The 17,641-nt window shown below is 31.7% G+C and overlaps 1 protein-coding gene across 1 annotated transcript in view; it reads left to right on the top strand.

Annotated features, from left to right (window-relative positions):
- LOC139510092 (uncharacterized) overlaps positions 1–17,641 on the top strand; it is an 84,050-nt gene that overhangs the window by 6,569 nt on the left and 59,840 nt on the right. Inside the window, exons 2-4 of the mRNA XM_071296341.1 lie at positions 9,663–9,750; positions 15,368–15,523; positions 16,785–16,895. Of these exons, the coding sequence (XP_071152442.1) occupies positions 9,687–9,750; positions 15,368–15,523; positions 16,785–16,895 (331 nt within the window). The 5' untranslated portion in view covers positions 9,663–9,686. The remainder of the gene's footprint in view (positions 1–9,662; positions 9,751–15,367; positions 15,524–16,784; positions 16,896–17,641) is intronic.

A 17,641-nucleotide genomic window follows, 5' to 3' on the forward strand; every position in this document is an offset into this window, starting at 1 on the left:
TAACTTTAAGAGATTAATTTGAAATAGACAATTTTTCAAAACGTCGAAAATGAAACGGTAGTAATCAAAACGCTCTAGTACTTAAATTCTATGTACAAATCAAATACTGTAACAAACGGGTACCTAAATATTACTATCATTTTAAAGTTTCAAAATAGAACTGAATATCAAAAGTAGATTCCCAGTACTACAGATGTTTTGGTACAGAAAAAAAGTAACTATACATAAGTAGCTGTGTATGATATTTTCCATGTTAAACAAAACAATGTATCCGTTGAATGTCTGTCTGTCTGTCTTTCTGTCAAATAGATAGTCTTTCCACATACATTTTACACGACATGCCCCGTTTTAAGCAATCATCATACGTTCTCATGCACTTAATATTGTTTAAAAGATGTAAACATGACGTACTGCACGAAAAAAAGATTGAACTTTACGCAAAGAAGGGTAAAACGGTTTAGGAATATTGAAAATCGAAATGATCTGTTTTTAGTGGTAGGATGGTCATCAAATTGTTTGATCATCTGTACTCTTAAAGTCCCACACATCTACCGAATTGATTAAAAAGATATGCCTGTTCATAAATAGCCAACTTAGGACCAAATTCAATTTACTTAAGTACAGAAGCATTTAAGATCAATTTCAATACATTCAATCAGTTTGTTAATAACGCCAACATCTGGTGTCTTAAACTCGATACCAACATCAGATATACTGATGGTCAATATTGACAAATTACCATTACATACTTATCTGACGTATATCATGTATCTTATATTGACATAAATAACAACTTTAATGAATGTCTTTTTAAACTATCAAAACAGATAAACTGCCTATCAATATCTTGAAATAGAAATAGAAATATGATGACATTTTAACATGATGTAAAAATCTGAATTCTAATTCTAAAAAAATAAATTATACTTTGATTACATGAAAATATCAAGAAGTGTGCATACATTTTATCTGATTTTCTGTGTATTTTGTTGTATTCAAGTATTTATGCAAAAATGAGTATATGACCTTATTGACGGACAGCGACATAAAAACTACATTTTTTTGTTATTTAATGAACTGAAAAGCTAAGAAATACCGCAATATTGTTTTTGTTTTACAAAATAATTACCTTTGGGTGGGACTTTTTAAATGTGAATTCATCATAGATACCAATATTAAATATTCTACGCCAGATACTAGTTTTTTTCTATAAAGACTTTTGAAGAGCATTGATGACCCAAAATTCATATCAAGAAAAGTTATTTTTTTTTGCCTTACAACTGTTAAAATCATTTAACTAATGTGTACAGTAAACTATGAGTAAGGGAAGCATATTGGGAATAAACAGACTACTATTAATTGTATTAAATATGACAGTTGGTTTCAATTCAGTCGTTCGTTTGTTTCCTCTTTTTGAACATATTTCAGTTAACGTTTATCACTATCTACTTAACAAACCCTACCTCCCTGGATTGCCTATTTCTGCTTTCTTTTAAGTGTTCTTGCTGAAGATTAATATCTAAAATACTTACAGCACAGACAATTATACAGTGTTATTTTCTATTTATAGATTCTAGATGCCCCCAGTTTCTCATTTGGTTCCTATTGCTCAGTTTTTATTTTTTTATGTTGTGTTTGGTGTAAATGTCCTTGCCTATTTGTCTTTTTTTCTTTTTTAGCCATGATGTTGTCTGTTTGTTTTCGATATATGAGTATGACTGTCCCTCTGGTATATTTTGCATCTCTTTTATTTTGTTTAATGTTTCACAGATGAATATGAACACGTGACACTATGTTTGGCCTATAATAATTATTCGATGTAGAGATACCTGATGAAATGTTCGATATTAGCGTCACACACTTTGAGTTAGATATTGACATATTATAAGTAAATGTATACGAGGAAGTGCATATGATATATATTGTGGCTTTTTTATCACGATTAAGTTGAAAATCTGATAAATTTGTTTAGAAATTGATATTGATTAATAAACTAGCAGTGGTTTCGGAATATAATTAAAACTAGTATGATAGATTTTGTTTCCAGTCGTTCCAATAGTTGATACAGTTTACGTTTGGTGTTGTCAGTTTAAATAGATATACATTTTTGTTTTAAATTTACCTTAAAGTCGGGTGGTTTGTTATTACAGTTTTGTCTGGTTTGGTTGGTAGTTTAGGATACCATTTTCGATGTCAACGTATAATTGTTCCTCCGCACAGAAGTCCCTCTGGAAACTTTGAGCGTTTGATTTTTCCATTAATTACTGAGTTTCCGTTTTGAACTTTCTGGAAATTTGGTATTTTGTGGTTTATCTTTTTGACATACACAACGCTAATATATCTGTTCCTGTTGGAACAAATATTATATACCATGTATTGCGTTGGAAACAAATACTGTTGTTCTTCTTGTAGAAATTATCAGAATATTTCTTCCGTTTATGGACTTATATTATAGTTACGATACTGGTCATTAAGACTGCATATTTTGGCTTTAATATTGATTCACTTTTATGGTCTTTGCAGCGGAAATAACCACATTTATTTTTAAACCAGTTGTTGGCATGATACTGGTTATGTTCCTCTCGTATATTTTATAAGGGTATAATACTTAACCCTTAACGGGAAGGATTGTGCTTGATATTCATATGATGAAGACATACTCTTTGAATCAGTTTAATTGGGGTCTGGAGTTGGTATGTCAGTAACTGCTAGTAGTCCTTTGTTAATCTATGTAACATTGTCATTTTGTTTAGTTTCTTTTGTTACCTATTCTGACATCAGACTCGAACTTCTTTTGAACTGATATTTACTGTGCGCATTGTTGTGTGTTTGTTTTTTATACATTGGCTAGATGTATATGGGAGGGTTGAGATGTTTAACCCCGCCGCAATGTTGCGCCTGTCCCATGTCAGGAGCCTCTAGACGTGGTTAGTCTTGTATTATTTTTAATTTCAGTTTCTTGCGTGTATTTCGGAGTATAGTATGACGTCCATTATCACTGAAGGAGTATACATTTTTGTTTAGGAGCCAACTGTAGCACAACTCCGGATGCTGGAGTTTTTCTCTGCATTGAAGACCCATTGGTGTCCTTCGGCTGGTGTCTGCTCTTTGGTCGGGTTGTTGTCTCTTTGACACATTCCCCATTGCCATTCTCAATTCTATGTTCCAGTATGAATATGTTTTTAAAAATTGCATTCTCATTTATGTGAGATTTTGTGGTACCATTAATAATCGAAATTGTTAAGTTATGCAGTCCGTAATTGTTGTTATGGTGCAAATATATCTACTTATTGTGTGTGTTACAATAAAGATATCATTTTAAAGCATCGATGGATACTTATGAGTCAATATACAATTCAATTAACTAGATCAACAATAAAAAGATTAGATAATTAGAATATGGCATAAAGCTGTTGCTCATTTCAATATCATCATTATATAACTGACACGTTGCTCTATTATTATTTTGCCCTATTCGTCTTTAAAACGAATACATGATATGTTTATCTTATTGTATATTACATAATGGCAAATAAATAGATAAATCTAAGAAAACATACACGGATATTGTAGAATGAAGATAATAACTTATCGCAAATAAACGTTTTTATACTGTAAATTCAGAAATTATCTCGATTTCTCATTTAGACGAAAATACTTTATTATTAGGTTTGCAAAAACAAAAAACTCGCATTCATAATATGTTCAGTACCGATGTTGGCAATCATTAATACGATCTTACAATTGACCGGTAACCTCTTAATTAAGATTTCATATCTGACCAGTAAGCAGTGATTCGTAATGATAAATGAATGCATTTGTTTTTGAATTTACTAGACAGATATTTGTTTCCAAGTGAGCATTTCACATACAAATTCATTATCACAAAACATAATTTATATATTAAAAAAACACTACCGAATTCAAAGGTAGATTTAAAAAGGGGTAAATCAATGAAACCTGACAAAACCAAACGATTGATAACATCAAACAAAGGAAAGAATGGAATCAATGATAATATTTCTAAATTAACACAAGTTTTAGAAGACAGTGTAATATACCACATCCATTGCTTTGTCTAACTTTCCATAAATTAGAACGTAAAAATGGATTGTTCTTCTTGGTTCATAATTTTGATATTTAAATATACTTTTCTTTAGTTAATAGTTGTTTAATTTAAAATAATTTAAAAACGTATGTTCAAATTCGCCATGATAAATAAAGGCAACAGTAGTATACCGCTGTTCAAAACTCATAAATCCATGGACAAAAAACAAAATCGGGGTAACAAACCAAAACCGAGCGAAACGCATTAAATATAAGAGGATAAACGCATTAAATATAAGAGGATAAACATAACATCAACTGAATCCAGCTAATGTCTTTTCCCCATTCGGTCATAAAGTTCTCATGTATGCAAGCATTTATACGTCCTTGGCTGCTAAATTTAGAAAGTGTTGTTGTCATTCTAAATTGTTTCAGAATAGATATGCGTAAAACTGAAATTCGTATTCTGTTTTCAATTTTTTTATCAAATGAAAACAAAACAGTGATCGAGCACGATTTGAGATTTACCAATTTATAATAAGATCATCCGTCATTTTTTGGGTTTTATTTTTTGTTTATCAATGATTAAACTCTCAATAAAAATTAAAATCAAGTTACTTCTATCTTTTGGCGAAATATCAATACAATTATTCTACAGTTTGGAATGTCGCATTACTTCTGTCAGGTATAGGAAGAAAACCAGTTTGTTATCTTTAAATGGCATTGACGTGTTTTTCTAAGAATTCTGGAAAAAACTAAATTAGCACGAATGCCTAACCAAGCTGTTGTTCATTGCATTACTTCGACTATAATGAACCCATTATTTTATTATAAATGAAGAAGGACAAATTACGTACATATTATAAAAACCTGAATGACTGATATTGCGGTCAATATGCTTCGTGTAAGAGGAATATGTACTTTTAAAAACATGTTTTAAAAGAATTCGTGAACTTTCGTGAACAAAAATAAATAGATTTTGAATTGGGACCGAATTTGAATAAAAATGCTCTCATTTTGCAGTTATCTGCTTATGATTACCATACACACAGCCCAATTAGTTTGCAATCCGCATCTTGACGCAAAGAAATTCGTGCACTTCTAGCGACTCTAAAATTAAAATATATCTACATCTATTTTAGTCATAGTCTAGTAAGAAAGCATTATGTTCGCTTTTGAAAATAAAATTTATGCTGGTTAATTTTTGAAAAGAAGGACGTATTTAACCAAAATGAGCTTAAATTTTGTTTTATGCAAAAGACAATTTTAAGGGTCCATGTTGAACTTAAAGCTGATATTGTTAAGAGAATAACATTTTTAAACATTTATTTTGTGTAAATGATCAAAATTGACCATTACTGAATTGTCTTCATTGCATACATGTCGCAGTTCCAACTGATTAAACCTTTAACAATGTTGTGTTTATATTCAAAGGTTTGAAAATCTTTTGGCTCGTCTAGATGTTCGACTAAAAACGATTCTAAAACAGTAGCATATGAACTAATCGATATTTGTAGCAGAAATATTTAACAGATATGTCATGTTGAGGAGGGCTATTTGCGAAAAATTCCAGTCTAGAGAATGTTAAATTTCGCGAGCCGTAAGGCGAGGGAAAATCGTTCCCAAGACTGGTATTTTTCGCAAATACCCCTCAAGAACATGCTATATCTGTTTAATTACACCGAATGTTAATGTTCAAAAACGCATTCATAATCGTCACGTTACAAGCGTCCACTCGGATAGAGTTTTTTTTATGGAAAATAGCACGGCAGAGGGGATAAAAAAGGCATATCCTTTTTGCATTTACCCTGGCAGACATATGGCAGATTACTTAAATTTGAGTAGTATTCCACCTAATAAACATACTGATTGATAAAGTCTTATCATTTGAAAAATACTTTGGTACAAATATGGGTTTTATATGTTTTTAAGTTCAAACAAAATCGTCTTAATAAAACATTTCCAACAACACTAGAGACAATAATTTTTATAATAAACCGCATGAAGCTGTTGAAAGACATTATTTGTTAAATTTGACGGATTGATTTTTCAATAAAAAGTCAATATTAAAAGGGATATGAGGTACATTTATTGCCCGAAATGACTTTTTTGTACATATATAAAGCACAGCTCACACAAAACCTTTAAAAATACAAAAAGAAAAAAACAAATCTTATAAAGCTTTTCTGATATATGTTGATAATGTGGTCAATAATTTACTTTTTCAGAGAATGTTTATATCTAGCATATCACAAGGAACTTAAAATACTTGTAACGATACCACAGAAGCAAAAAGGTCTGCTTCATATCTAGGTCTTTTCCTTAATATTGAAACATATGGGTGAATTCACACAAGAATCTACAACAGACGTGGCAATTTGAGATTTTCTATTGTAACTGTCCAATTTTCAACAATAACATACCATCTTGCCAATTGCATAGCAATTACGTATTCCAATTGAAACGTAACCCATGTACATGTTAACAGTAAACATATTCCATTAACAGAGCTGTGCTCCTGTCAAAATAAATTATCCAGCTGAACGAAGGAAATCTATACTACGACCGCCGTCTTGAATTAGTTGGGTTGACGTATGTGTTATTTCTGTAAATATTGAACCTTCTTATCATCTATTCACTTCTAAATTCCTTACTCAATCAAGTTTTAATGTTAGAGACTTTACATGTACGTACGGTTACCGACTGCTGTGATGTTTTACTGTCATTAAAAAGATATCTACCAGTCCGCTGCTTTATCATTCGCTTGACCTGATCCATTAACAGACTGTTATACGAGACATATGGTGGTGTCATTGTCCGAAGGATTTGAGTTCAACACCAGTCTGAATAGGGTCCACGTTTTATATGTTATATGCGAGTTGTTTTTACACTGTGAACGCTACAAGGATTATTTCATGTTTATAAATGTTTTTAAATCGTTTATTATGCAGACCTTCATTTGACAGCCACCCACCAACAAAAATCATTGCAAAACACATATAGGTACAATAAAGAAACGAACAGACTGACAACAATTTACAAAATACCAGAAAAAAACATAACCTATGAAATAGCAACGTGAACTACTCAGTATGAAATAATGAACTTGTAGCGTTCACAGAGTAAAAACAACCAGCATTACACTGTAGAAAGCACATCTGATTATACCTTGTGGTTTATATATATCAAAGCATAGATAGCGATGGGACATCTGGAAGGTCGAAAGATCAACAAGTCAATCGATTAATGTACGCAATTACGTTTTGAGAAATAGTGAAAAAACGTCAATCGAAAGTATTTTAAAGCTAGATAAATGTCCTACATCTGTCAACATTAATCGGTTAAAAACATTGGAAACAATATTTCGAATAGAATAGCCCTGTCTGTATAAAATACGTCTGATATTAGCCTTTAATTCAAAGACTTAACATGGTTGGTGGATTTTATTCATAAAAAAGTTTACAAATTGCTAATATGTTTTCAAGTAAGTTCCTTTTTTTGTTATTTAACCAAATAGCAAGTAACTTTTCAAAAGATTTATTCGTCGGTTTGAGAGAAAAATCAATTTCACGGTCAAGATGTATAAAAAGTGTGTTTTTCACAACGTTTTGTCTACAAATATAGGTAAAATTTTTATGTAAAGTTATCCATTGTCTAAGAAATATTAAGGTATTAATCTATAATTTAATATAATAACTATACATAACGTAAAAGCATAAATTAAAACAAATTTTAAAATTTAATTTTTTTTTTTTTAAATAAATTGATACAGTATAACCAAACAGAATAAAAGTGAAAGCATTTAATTAAATTGTTATAATTCTATTAGTTTATTGTCATTTATGGTGTTGGTCGAATTTTTAAATGCAACCGGGCATCCGAGCGTCTATAAATCAGTTAATATATGCACAAATTATGTGTTCGGAGTCTTAGATCGTCAGATACCCTAATGGTTGTCTAATCAGTAATTTTTCCGATTGTGGCATTTGGAGGTACTATAGATTCGCATTGTAGCTGATCCTTGCATATCAGGAATACTCTGTTAAAATGTTAACGCAAAAGACCTCTTTTGGGTTTCATATATTTCCTTCAGTTTGGTTTATTACCTTAACTTGTGTACTTATTTGATGATTGATAGCTTGCATTTTTGTTTTGCTTTTTCATTTTGCATGCTTTCTATATGAAATCGTATTTATGATAAATTTCATATTCTGGAAAATATTTTTCAGCATTGCTTTAATCAGATTAGCTGATATCTTTAGGAAAATACAGCTATTGACAATAACTACATTAAAAAAAAACTCAAATTTTAAGACGATTATCAAAGTTTAAAACGCACATAATTTTCAACCCATGGAATAGGTTTTATTGGCAGTATTTGTCAAAAACCTTTCTGAATGCTGGGTGGTTAATGCTCTTCAATTTCGTGCTTTATTTCAATAAGGGCAACAGTAGTATACCGCTGTTCAAAAGTCATAAATCGAATGAGAAAATCCGGGTAACAAACTGAAAGCGAGGGAAACACATCATTTATAAGAGGAAAACAACAGAAACACTGAAATGCAAAAAAAAAAAAAAAAAAAAAACAAACGACGATACAACAAACATAAAAACGAACTATAAGATAACAACCGTTTTAATCTTTCATTTTTGAGCGTCCCTGAAACTACTTTTGAAGTCGTGAATCACGTTTAGGGTACAACACTTTAAATCTGGTATCTATGATTAGGTTTTTTTAAACCCTTAATCTATATAGCTTTTGTTTTTTTTTTCATTTTCAATCACTAATTTGAATCACATACTTGCAAAAGGTCCAGCTAGCTATAAAATCAGGGCCAATCCATCATTTTCTACATATTAAGGAAATGCCTGTTTCGTGTAAGGAATATGACAGGTTTTCCATTCGTTTGATGTGTTTGAGCTTTTGATTCTCCCATTAGGTAAAAGACTCACCGTTTTAAATTTCTTTGGAGTTCTGTATTTTTGTTATTTTCATTAATAATACCTATGATTGGTTGTCGGATACGTCACCGAGCTTGTCATCATCTCAGTAGTCAGTGCTTTAGTGCTGATTAGATAACATACTTTTCATAAACTCTCCGTTTATACATTTATTGGACATCAAAATATTTATTAGTCCGTCATGTTTTGCATATGTTCTTATACGCAGAGAAAAATGATATTGAAACCACATTCATGGGTACACACACGCATGATCAGTTGATCTTCTCGGTAAGAATGTTTTGTAATGCATGTATTCATCGATTAAAAGTTTCAAAGCCACGAACATGACATATCTGGTACTGAAGTCAAATTGACATTGATACACCAGAACGCAGCTAAGTGTGACTTGAAATTTGAAAAAAAAACACTTATACTATGTTTAATCACAAAATTAATGATGCCAATTGGTGTACCTGTAACGAAAAGCAGTCAGTTATTATGTGCATTGTGTTCGCACAGTTGAAAGTCTTACGTAACTAGGATTATTATCAAACTTTTAGTACAATATTTGAACAGCGGTATACTACTGTTGCCTTTATTTACAGGGAGTCAATTCAGTCGTAGAGTATTTTATTTCGATGAGATCTTCATTTCATTTATTTATTTTGCAGACTTACTTGTATGGCAGCAACAAAATGACGTCACAACAACAAGTAGTCCATGTTTTCCTTATATTCCTCGGCCTAATATCGTCTTCACGTAAGTAATCACTTTTATTACCATTGTTAAGTTGATGATAATTGGAACCCTTTCTTGAATTTAGTAAAGGTATCATTTTATGTCAGAACAAAATAATATGAATAAACCAAGCATAGAATAGACAATAAACACACAGAGGGTCGAACTACAGACGTCGAAAAAGCACATGTGTTACGTTTGGAGACTGTGTCGAAAGCATCTACTCCATCAAACTTGAAGCAACGGAAACAACAAATTCAATTTCGTCTGTCTCATATCTTGACTGACATCTAGAAATTCACAACGATGGTCGGTTGAAATTAAATTTACGTAAAAAAAGTTGATTTCAGCTTTCAAATTGTTAACTTTCCATTTCTATATAGAAAAATTCTAGCACAGCATGCATATGGCATATATATCTCCCAAGTAATACGATATTACACAACTGGCATTTTATCGTGATTCTATTGATAGGGGATTGTTACTCACAAGGAAATTATTATACCCTGAGTTCTAAGTGGTGAAGTTGTAATCATTTCATCGAAATCTGTACGGACGTCATCACGAGTTGGTTAATCGTTATAGGATATACAGATATTTCCAAATGTTATTACCACAATCTCGTCCCCCTTTTTAGAATACGAGACCTACAGAATTAGACCGGATTTATAGTTTCAAAAGCAATATCACAGGTGCCACTAGTGGAGCAGGATCTGCTTATCTACTGTTTCGGAGAACCTTAGATGTCCCCCAGTTTTTGACGGAGTTTGTGTTGCAAATAGACATTCAAGCTCGTTAATAAAAAATTAAAATAATAAAGCCATTCAAAAAAAAAAGAAAAAGATTACAACTGTATAAAAACACGACATAGAAAACTAAAGACTTACAAACACGAATCCGACCAAAAATACTGGGGGTGTACTCAAATGCTCCGGATTGATAAGGTAGCAATACACAGTTAGGAAAAAAAACTTAAAATTGACACTCATAAATTTTAAACACCCTCTTTCCCCTCCTGTCTAACAAAGAAGGCTTTATATGTGTGTTATGCATGTATATACTTATAGAAAGAGAATCTTCCATAGATTTGATTTCTAATGGTCATAAGGGTGAAATATAATCCCTCTTGGGTGTAACCATGGCAACAATCTGCATTTCTTAGATACAAAATATAGCAAAAAAGGGGGGTGAACATGTCACAAATGTCTCCAAAATTTGGTCTAAAGGGAAAATTTCAATCAATTACAGTAATACCTTTCCTGAATCCATAGGTTTATATCTATCAAGTGGTCCCAAAAAAATCATATGCTTATCTGCTCGTTTTTCCATAAAATTGAATTGAAAAGATCGAGCGCAAAATCTTTGTTGATAAACACTACAATAATGTATGGACCTATGAACGGTACGGATAGGAAAATACGGACTGTCAATCATATAAATGGCCTATAAAACATGTTAAAAACAATCTTAATGTTCATATAAACCCACTAAGAAGGCTATATTATTCTTCAATTATCTAAAAATCAATTTTATTGTACAAAAACTTTCATATTTAAAAAATTCACAGGGGCCATAATGCGAAACTAAACTTCTAACTGTGTATTGCTACCTAAGCCAATCCTGTTCCATATGTAAATGACGTATGTTCCGTTTTTCATGGATGAACCAAGGCCAATACTATTTATAAAACTGTTTTTTAACAACCGAAACTGCCTCCTTAGACATTATAATTATACGTAACTGCTATTTTGCTAAAGGTATCACATACATTATTAATTAATTGATGTAGAATTTACATACCGTTTCGGATCTCATGCGATCACCCCAGTGTTGTTAGGGTTAGTGTTGCTCAGTTTTTATGTTTCTATGTTGTGTTTTGTATAGTTATTTATGTTGTTTATCATTTGATCGTTTATCGCTCTTGTCATGGCGTTGTCAGTCCACTTGTGAGTTTGAAAATCCCTTTGGTATCTTTCGCCTCTCTTTATAATACCCTTTCTTTTTTTCTTTTGTCATATTCAATTTTCTTTTCGTCTCTCTTTTAGAGAAACAAATATGTCAAAAAAAGAAAAACTAAACGGTATATAGACAAAGCACATTAGCAAAAACGATAGACAGGAAAGTTACCATACATTTTTGCAGCACAATTAGCATTGCCATGAATTTATTTCCGAGAAATAGTTCGGGTTTTGATAGAGATCACGTTATTTTTCTGTCTGTGGGTCTTTGCAATGTCGTGTCCGGCTCAGAACTGCCGTATGCATTTAAGTATTTTAAAGATGACTGGTATTAGTGTTGACCACTCTTTTCACAGTAATCGTGTTTCCCACCAGCGGAGAGTGTGGCAAATAAGTTAGATGTGTCCAGTTTGGAGGCTACGGTTACACACATATCATAATGTAATGAGATGTACTCAGTGTATACCTTTTGACTGTTGAATGAGTTTGGATACTTTGAAATTTTACTGATGACTAATTTTGACTGCCTTGAAAGAAAGTGGTTATATACAGAGAAATTTGTTTTTTTACGGGAATACTTGGACTTGACCATTATTTTACAATATTGCTTGTATAGAAAAGTAAAATAACAAAAAAAATACCAAAATCCGAGGAAAAATTAAAAAAGAAAGAACCTAATGAAATGGCAAAATCAAAGGCCAAGCACATCAAACGAATGAATAACAACTGTCATATATCTGACTTTGGACAGATATTTCTGTATTGTTGTCTTCATATACACTGGTTGCTACTTTAAGTTTTGAACTAACTTCGAAGCCCCAAATGTTCTCATGAATACTGTTTAAGTTAACATAAATGCTAGGAATACTGTTGTAGTATCTAAGTGATTTTTTTTTTTGCTTCAGTTTATCTCAAAAATGAATTTGCTTTTGATATTGTTTTAGTTCAAAAGGTTTAAAAGAACTTCAGATAATAACATGTTTATTTGAATTATTGCTCACTAAAAGAACATATATCATATATCATAAAAAAGGGCTATTCAATATAGTAATGACTTTATTGACGTGTATGGAGTGTCACATATGTCATGGATACGTTTAACCCTATTCAGATTTCAATGATAAACCATTTTTTTAAAACTTATTTTGACAAATTATTGACAACTTTATCTGATGGAATCTTAACATGACAATGTTATTATTTGCTATATTTAGAGGAGTGGGCGCAATTTTCAATAATTAATAAACAGTCTAATAGTCCAAAGAAAAGATCCCAGTTCCATTTGTGTTTTTTTTTACTTCGAATGACGTAGAGTTCACTTTCAACAGATATCCGATGCAAACTTATGTAAAAAACTTCCTAGTTTTTATTGAATTTCACATCTGAAGTGCACTGTACTGGAATGTTGCATGGGAAATTTCATGCTTGAAAAAGTTCAAGGATACGTTCCATAGAAAAATCATTTGATCGAGTAACAGATTGAATAAATATATCTATATATATATATATATTATGTTTACCAGCATATTTTTATTCTATATTTGAGATAAACAATTTGGCTTGAAAATGAATCTTAAATATTGTTTGAGAAATTCTTTTGAAATTTTCAACATTAATGATATAGTATTCTATTAACCTCGCAAGCTCTTACTCAAACTATAAGGAAGACATCTCAGTAGGGTATCATCAGAATGAAAGCGGAATGATGGAGAAGCTATATAACTGGGATTAAAATAAAGGGGGTAATAAGGTGGAGGACCTTATATAAAAAAGAAGATGTGGTATAATTGCCAATGAGACAACTATCCACAAAAGACCAAAATAACACAGACATTAACAACCATAGGTCACCGTACAGCCTTCAACGATGAGCAAAGCTCATACCGCATAGTGAGCTATAAAAGGCCCCGATAAGACAATGTAAACCAATTCAAACAAGAAAACTAACGGCCTTATTTATGTAAAAAAATGAACGAAAATCAAATATGTAACACATAACCAAACGTTATGTTCACCTCCTTCACTTTCGAATGCTTGTGATTTGTATTAAAGACAAATGTACTTATTCAATTTAATTCAATATTGCATTGCCATTTAACACTTCAGACAAGAAATAAAATAAAGATGATATAAAGTTATAATAGAAATCGTTACTGTCATTGTCACATATGTGCCTCATCAAATTCTAAATATGAAATAATATGATGTAATCCGAAACAATTTAAACGTAACAATGTGTGCATATGTGTTATATAATTCTTTTCTAACAACGTTAGATAAAAGACAACACACTTGTTAGGTAACAGCAGTGTGTCTATGTTAGAATATTGTAAATCTGTTTAGAATGTGTAAGATAAAAAAACAAAAAATAATAAGTAAGTCAGATCATAAAGTGCGATTTTCAGTTTTCCATTTCACCTGAAAATATTATTTCTGTTAAATTGTATTTCATTCTAGAGCATACAAAAAGCTTGAAAATGTTTGATTTAGAGATATAAGGCCTGTAATTTCCTAATGTTTTTAGAGTGAGATTGGTTTGCTTGCATTGTTTGTGAAAACGTTTGCTCAAGCATTGTAATTAAGATTGACACCTGCAAATAATATGAATATAGGCGGAGTTACTTAAATTTGTTGAAAACTATCCTTGAGGTTAGGATCCAAATTGTTTGTTTACAGGTTTAACTGCGCAATTTATATTGTTGTCCAAATTTTGTCTGTTTTCTTTCTTCTTTTTTTTTTGGGGGGGGGGGGGGTCACGGTTGAATTTCCACCCTTTTCCACTTATACCTGCTTTTATATTTAAAACGATATTTTGGCTTGTTTCCTTGTCGGGTGTCTAATTGATTTTATGTATATATTTTGTAAATAAATGTATCTATAAGCTCAAATCCGTTTGATGTCTACGAAATGCAGGTACTCGCTGTTTTACATTAAACCGCCTAAACCCCATTTTTATTTTGGCTTTTCTATTCTAATATTCTAAATCTAAGATAAGAATCAATAACATGTGATGTCAGTATAATATAACACAATACTATTTTGATAAGCTTTGTATGTATCAAGTATTTGAGGAAAGTTTATTGTACTAGAAAGGGTAACGTTTTTCTTTTTTTCACCTGTGCTTGCGACTCAAACCTTAACCGACAAGGATTGACAGTTTCCCTACCGTGTTTTAACTGGTGGTTCGCTAAGGGCCCTTCAGCTTTCATACCAACCCAACAAAACTGACCGGCATGAAGTAACACAATAGTGATGAAAGTGGTGTTAATTAAAACCAACCAATCAACCTATCTATGCTTTTCCCGTTGTGTCCATGAATTATTCATTATTTCATTTTTCAATAATAAATAAAACATTAATTATTTACACGCAATTCATTTCAGTGTTTACACTTTAATCGTCAAGTAAAGTGTTAGATGTGTTTGAGAAACGAGATGTGTCGGTTAATTTCAGTTGGACTGAAAAATAACAACAAACATAACATTTAACATCATTGCAATACTCAGTGTTGTCCATAAGTCTACCAAAAGGTCACTGTTTACAGTACAAATGCGCCATCTGTATATTAAATTTCTTATTTATACTTAATATTTATTTTTTTGAATGTTGATTTCTATATTTTCTGTTTGAAATTATATGTATATACAAGGCTAAATTCTTATCTCAATCTTTATATACAGTTTCAGCTTCTACTGGAATATGCTCCTTCCATGAAGAGGGAACATGTGACGAGAAAGCAGACTGTGTAGCAAAGGACGAAGGAAACAGCTTCGACTGTGTTTGTCATACAGGTTACTTTGGAGACGGATATCAGAATGGAACTGGTTGTACAGATGGTGAGCTCAAGTTATTTATTCATTAACATTTGATACCGCTAATATTTTATCATTTTTTTTAACAACACTTACTCGACAGTCCAAAATGTATTGCAAAAATTACAATTCGCAAATTCAATGGCAATACTTGGCTAGCAATACGAAAAAGCTATATATATATATGCATGAGCAATTATACAAGTCGCTTGATTGATTTATATATTGGTCATATTTACATGTGTTGCAAAGAAATGTTCACTACCAGGATTAACTGAAGTACGGCTGGTCATCCTCTGACTTATTTCGACAGTACAACCTTAGCTAAGTTGGGTGTCAATTTGACTGCGGGATCATGACATAAATTCGCAGCACAGTGTGGTATAGAAATGGGACTTACAACACGCAGTCAAGTGCGGTATCGAAATGGAAAATACAATAAGCAGTCAATTGCAGTATAGGAATGGGACATACAATACTCAGTCAAGTGCGATCAAGTAATGGGATACCTACATTTCACAGCCTAGTGTTGTACCGGAATGGGACATGCATTTCGCAGCAAAGTGTGGTATAAGAATGAGACATACAATCAAATGCTTTATGTATAATGTTTGCCATGTTAACTGTACGTTAAAGAGCCCTTGCAAAAACTCTCTGAGGATTAGTATGCATGCTGTTGAAATGCAAAACATCTGTAAAAGATCAAAAGACAAATATACATGACAGGGTGTATCTGAAGATTTGCGGGTATCAAATGGACACAGTTGGAGCCTCGCAAAACGGATATTTTCAATCAATTAATAAAAATTGCCCACTGCTAATTTTCAAATCCAATACTCTTATTAACATTATAATGCAACTGAAAAAAATTGTACTAGCACTACATTGCTAACTTTTGCATCATTTCGTGCCTGGTGCATGGGTAGTTGTCTTATTGACAGTCATACCACATTTCCCTATTCTATACTGTAAAATTATTCATCTTAAAATCTGTCGCACCACGTCTGATCTGAATTATTGTTTTCAAATTTGTGACTCCGCGGTGTCCAATCAAACAATGCTGCATTATAATTATAATTATCGGTATTGATTCATCGGTCATTTATTGAAATATGAATATATTTTAATGAATGAAGACATTAATCAATCAATCTGAGCTAAAACCATGTAGCTCCATGTAATTAGCAACGGATTAAATTTTTAGTAGTCTCAATATTCGTTTTTTTTTTAAATATATAATTTCAAGTGTGCTCAGCATGTATCAATATATTTTACTTTAATTTAGGGCGACACCCATGTGTCATAAACGATGAGTGTCATACCAATGGTGAATGTGAGGATAATTTCTGTGTGTGTAGACATGGATTTAAAGGGGATGGCTATGATGTATGTGAAGGTAAGTAACCAATATCCTTTATATCAATTTATATACGTTCTATCCATCTCGCCTTCCATCCGTCTATCGGTTTGTCTATGCACTTGTCCGCTTTCCAATAAATAATAATTGATTTTAAAATTCTATAAACTACTGTTATTGTAGTATTTTAAAATGGAAAGGAGTAACAACACATCGAATTGGCGAAAATAAGTGAAAATGTCACATATATATTTATATATATATGTCTCTTATATTGCTGAAATGTCAATCTCGTTTTCTTAAGTCGCTCTTCGTGTGTTTCAGTACTTATAGAAACGTCCTTGGCTTTCAAGTATTTGACTTTGGACGTTCCTGATGAAGGTTAATCCAGAAAAGCGCATTGGACTCACGAATTTATAAATTGTGATTTAAAAAAAAAAAAATCTTACATATTATTTAGTGAGACCATATGGTTGAACCTATGAACCCAGTTAACATTACGCCTTATAAATACAAAAAAAATAATAATATCAACATGCCTGATAACACTGTAAAACACCCTTACACTGATTGTTTGTATATCCACACAGGTCTGTGTCCACACTTGTTTATTAAGACAAAAAATACACACACAAAAAAACCCAAACCCAAACACCACCAAAACGACAAAATAATATAGAAAAGGGGTACCAATTCCGCTAGCGCGTTTCGTCGAAACAAATAAAACGTTACTTAGGCAAATATGACCAAATTAACTTATCCAACATTAACACAGCCAATTAAAT

This window comes from Mytilus edulis, chromosome 2, assembly GCF_963676685.1.
Source record: "Mytilus edulis chromosome 2, xbMytEdul2.2, whole genome shotgun sequence".
NCBI lineage: Eukaryota > Metazoa > Mollusca > Bivalvia > Mytilida > Mytilidae > Mytilus > Mytilus edulis.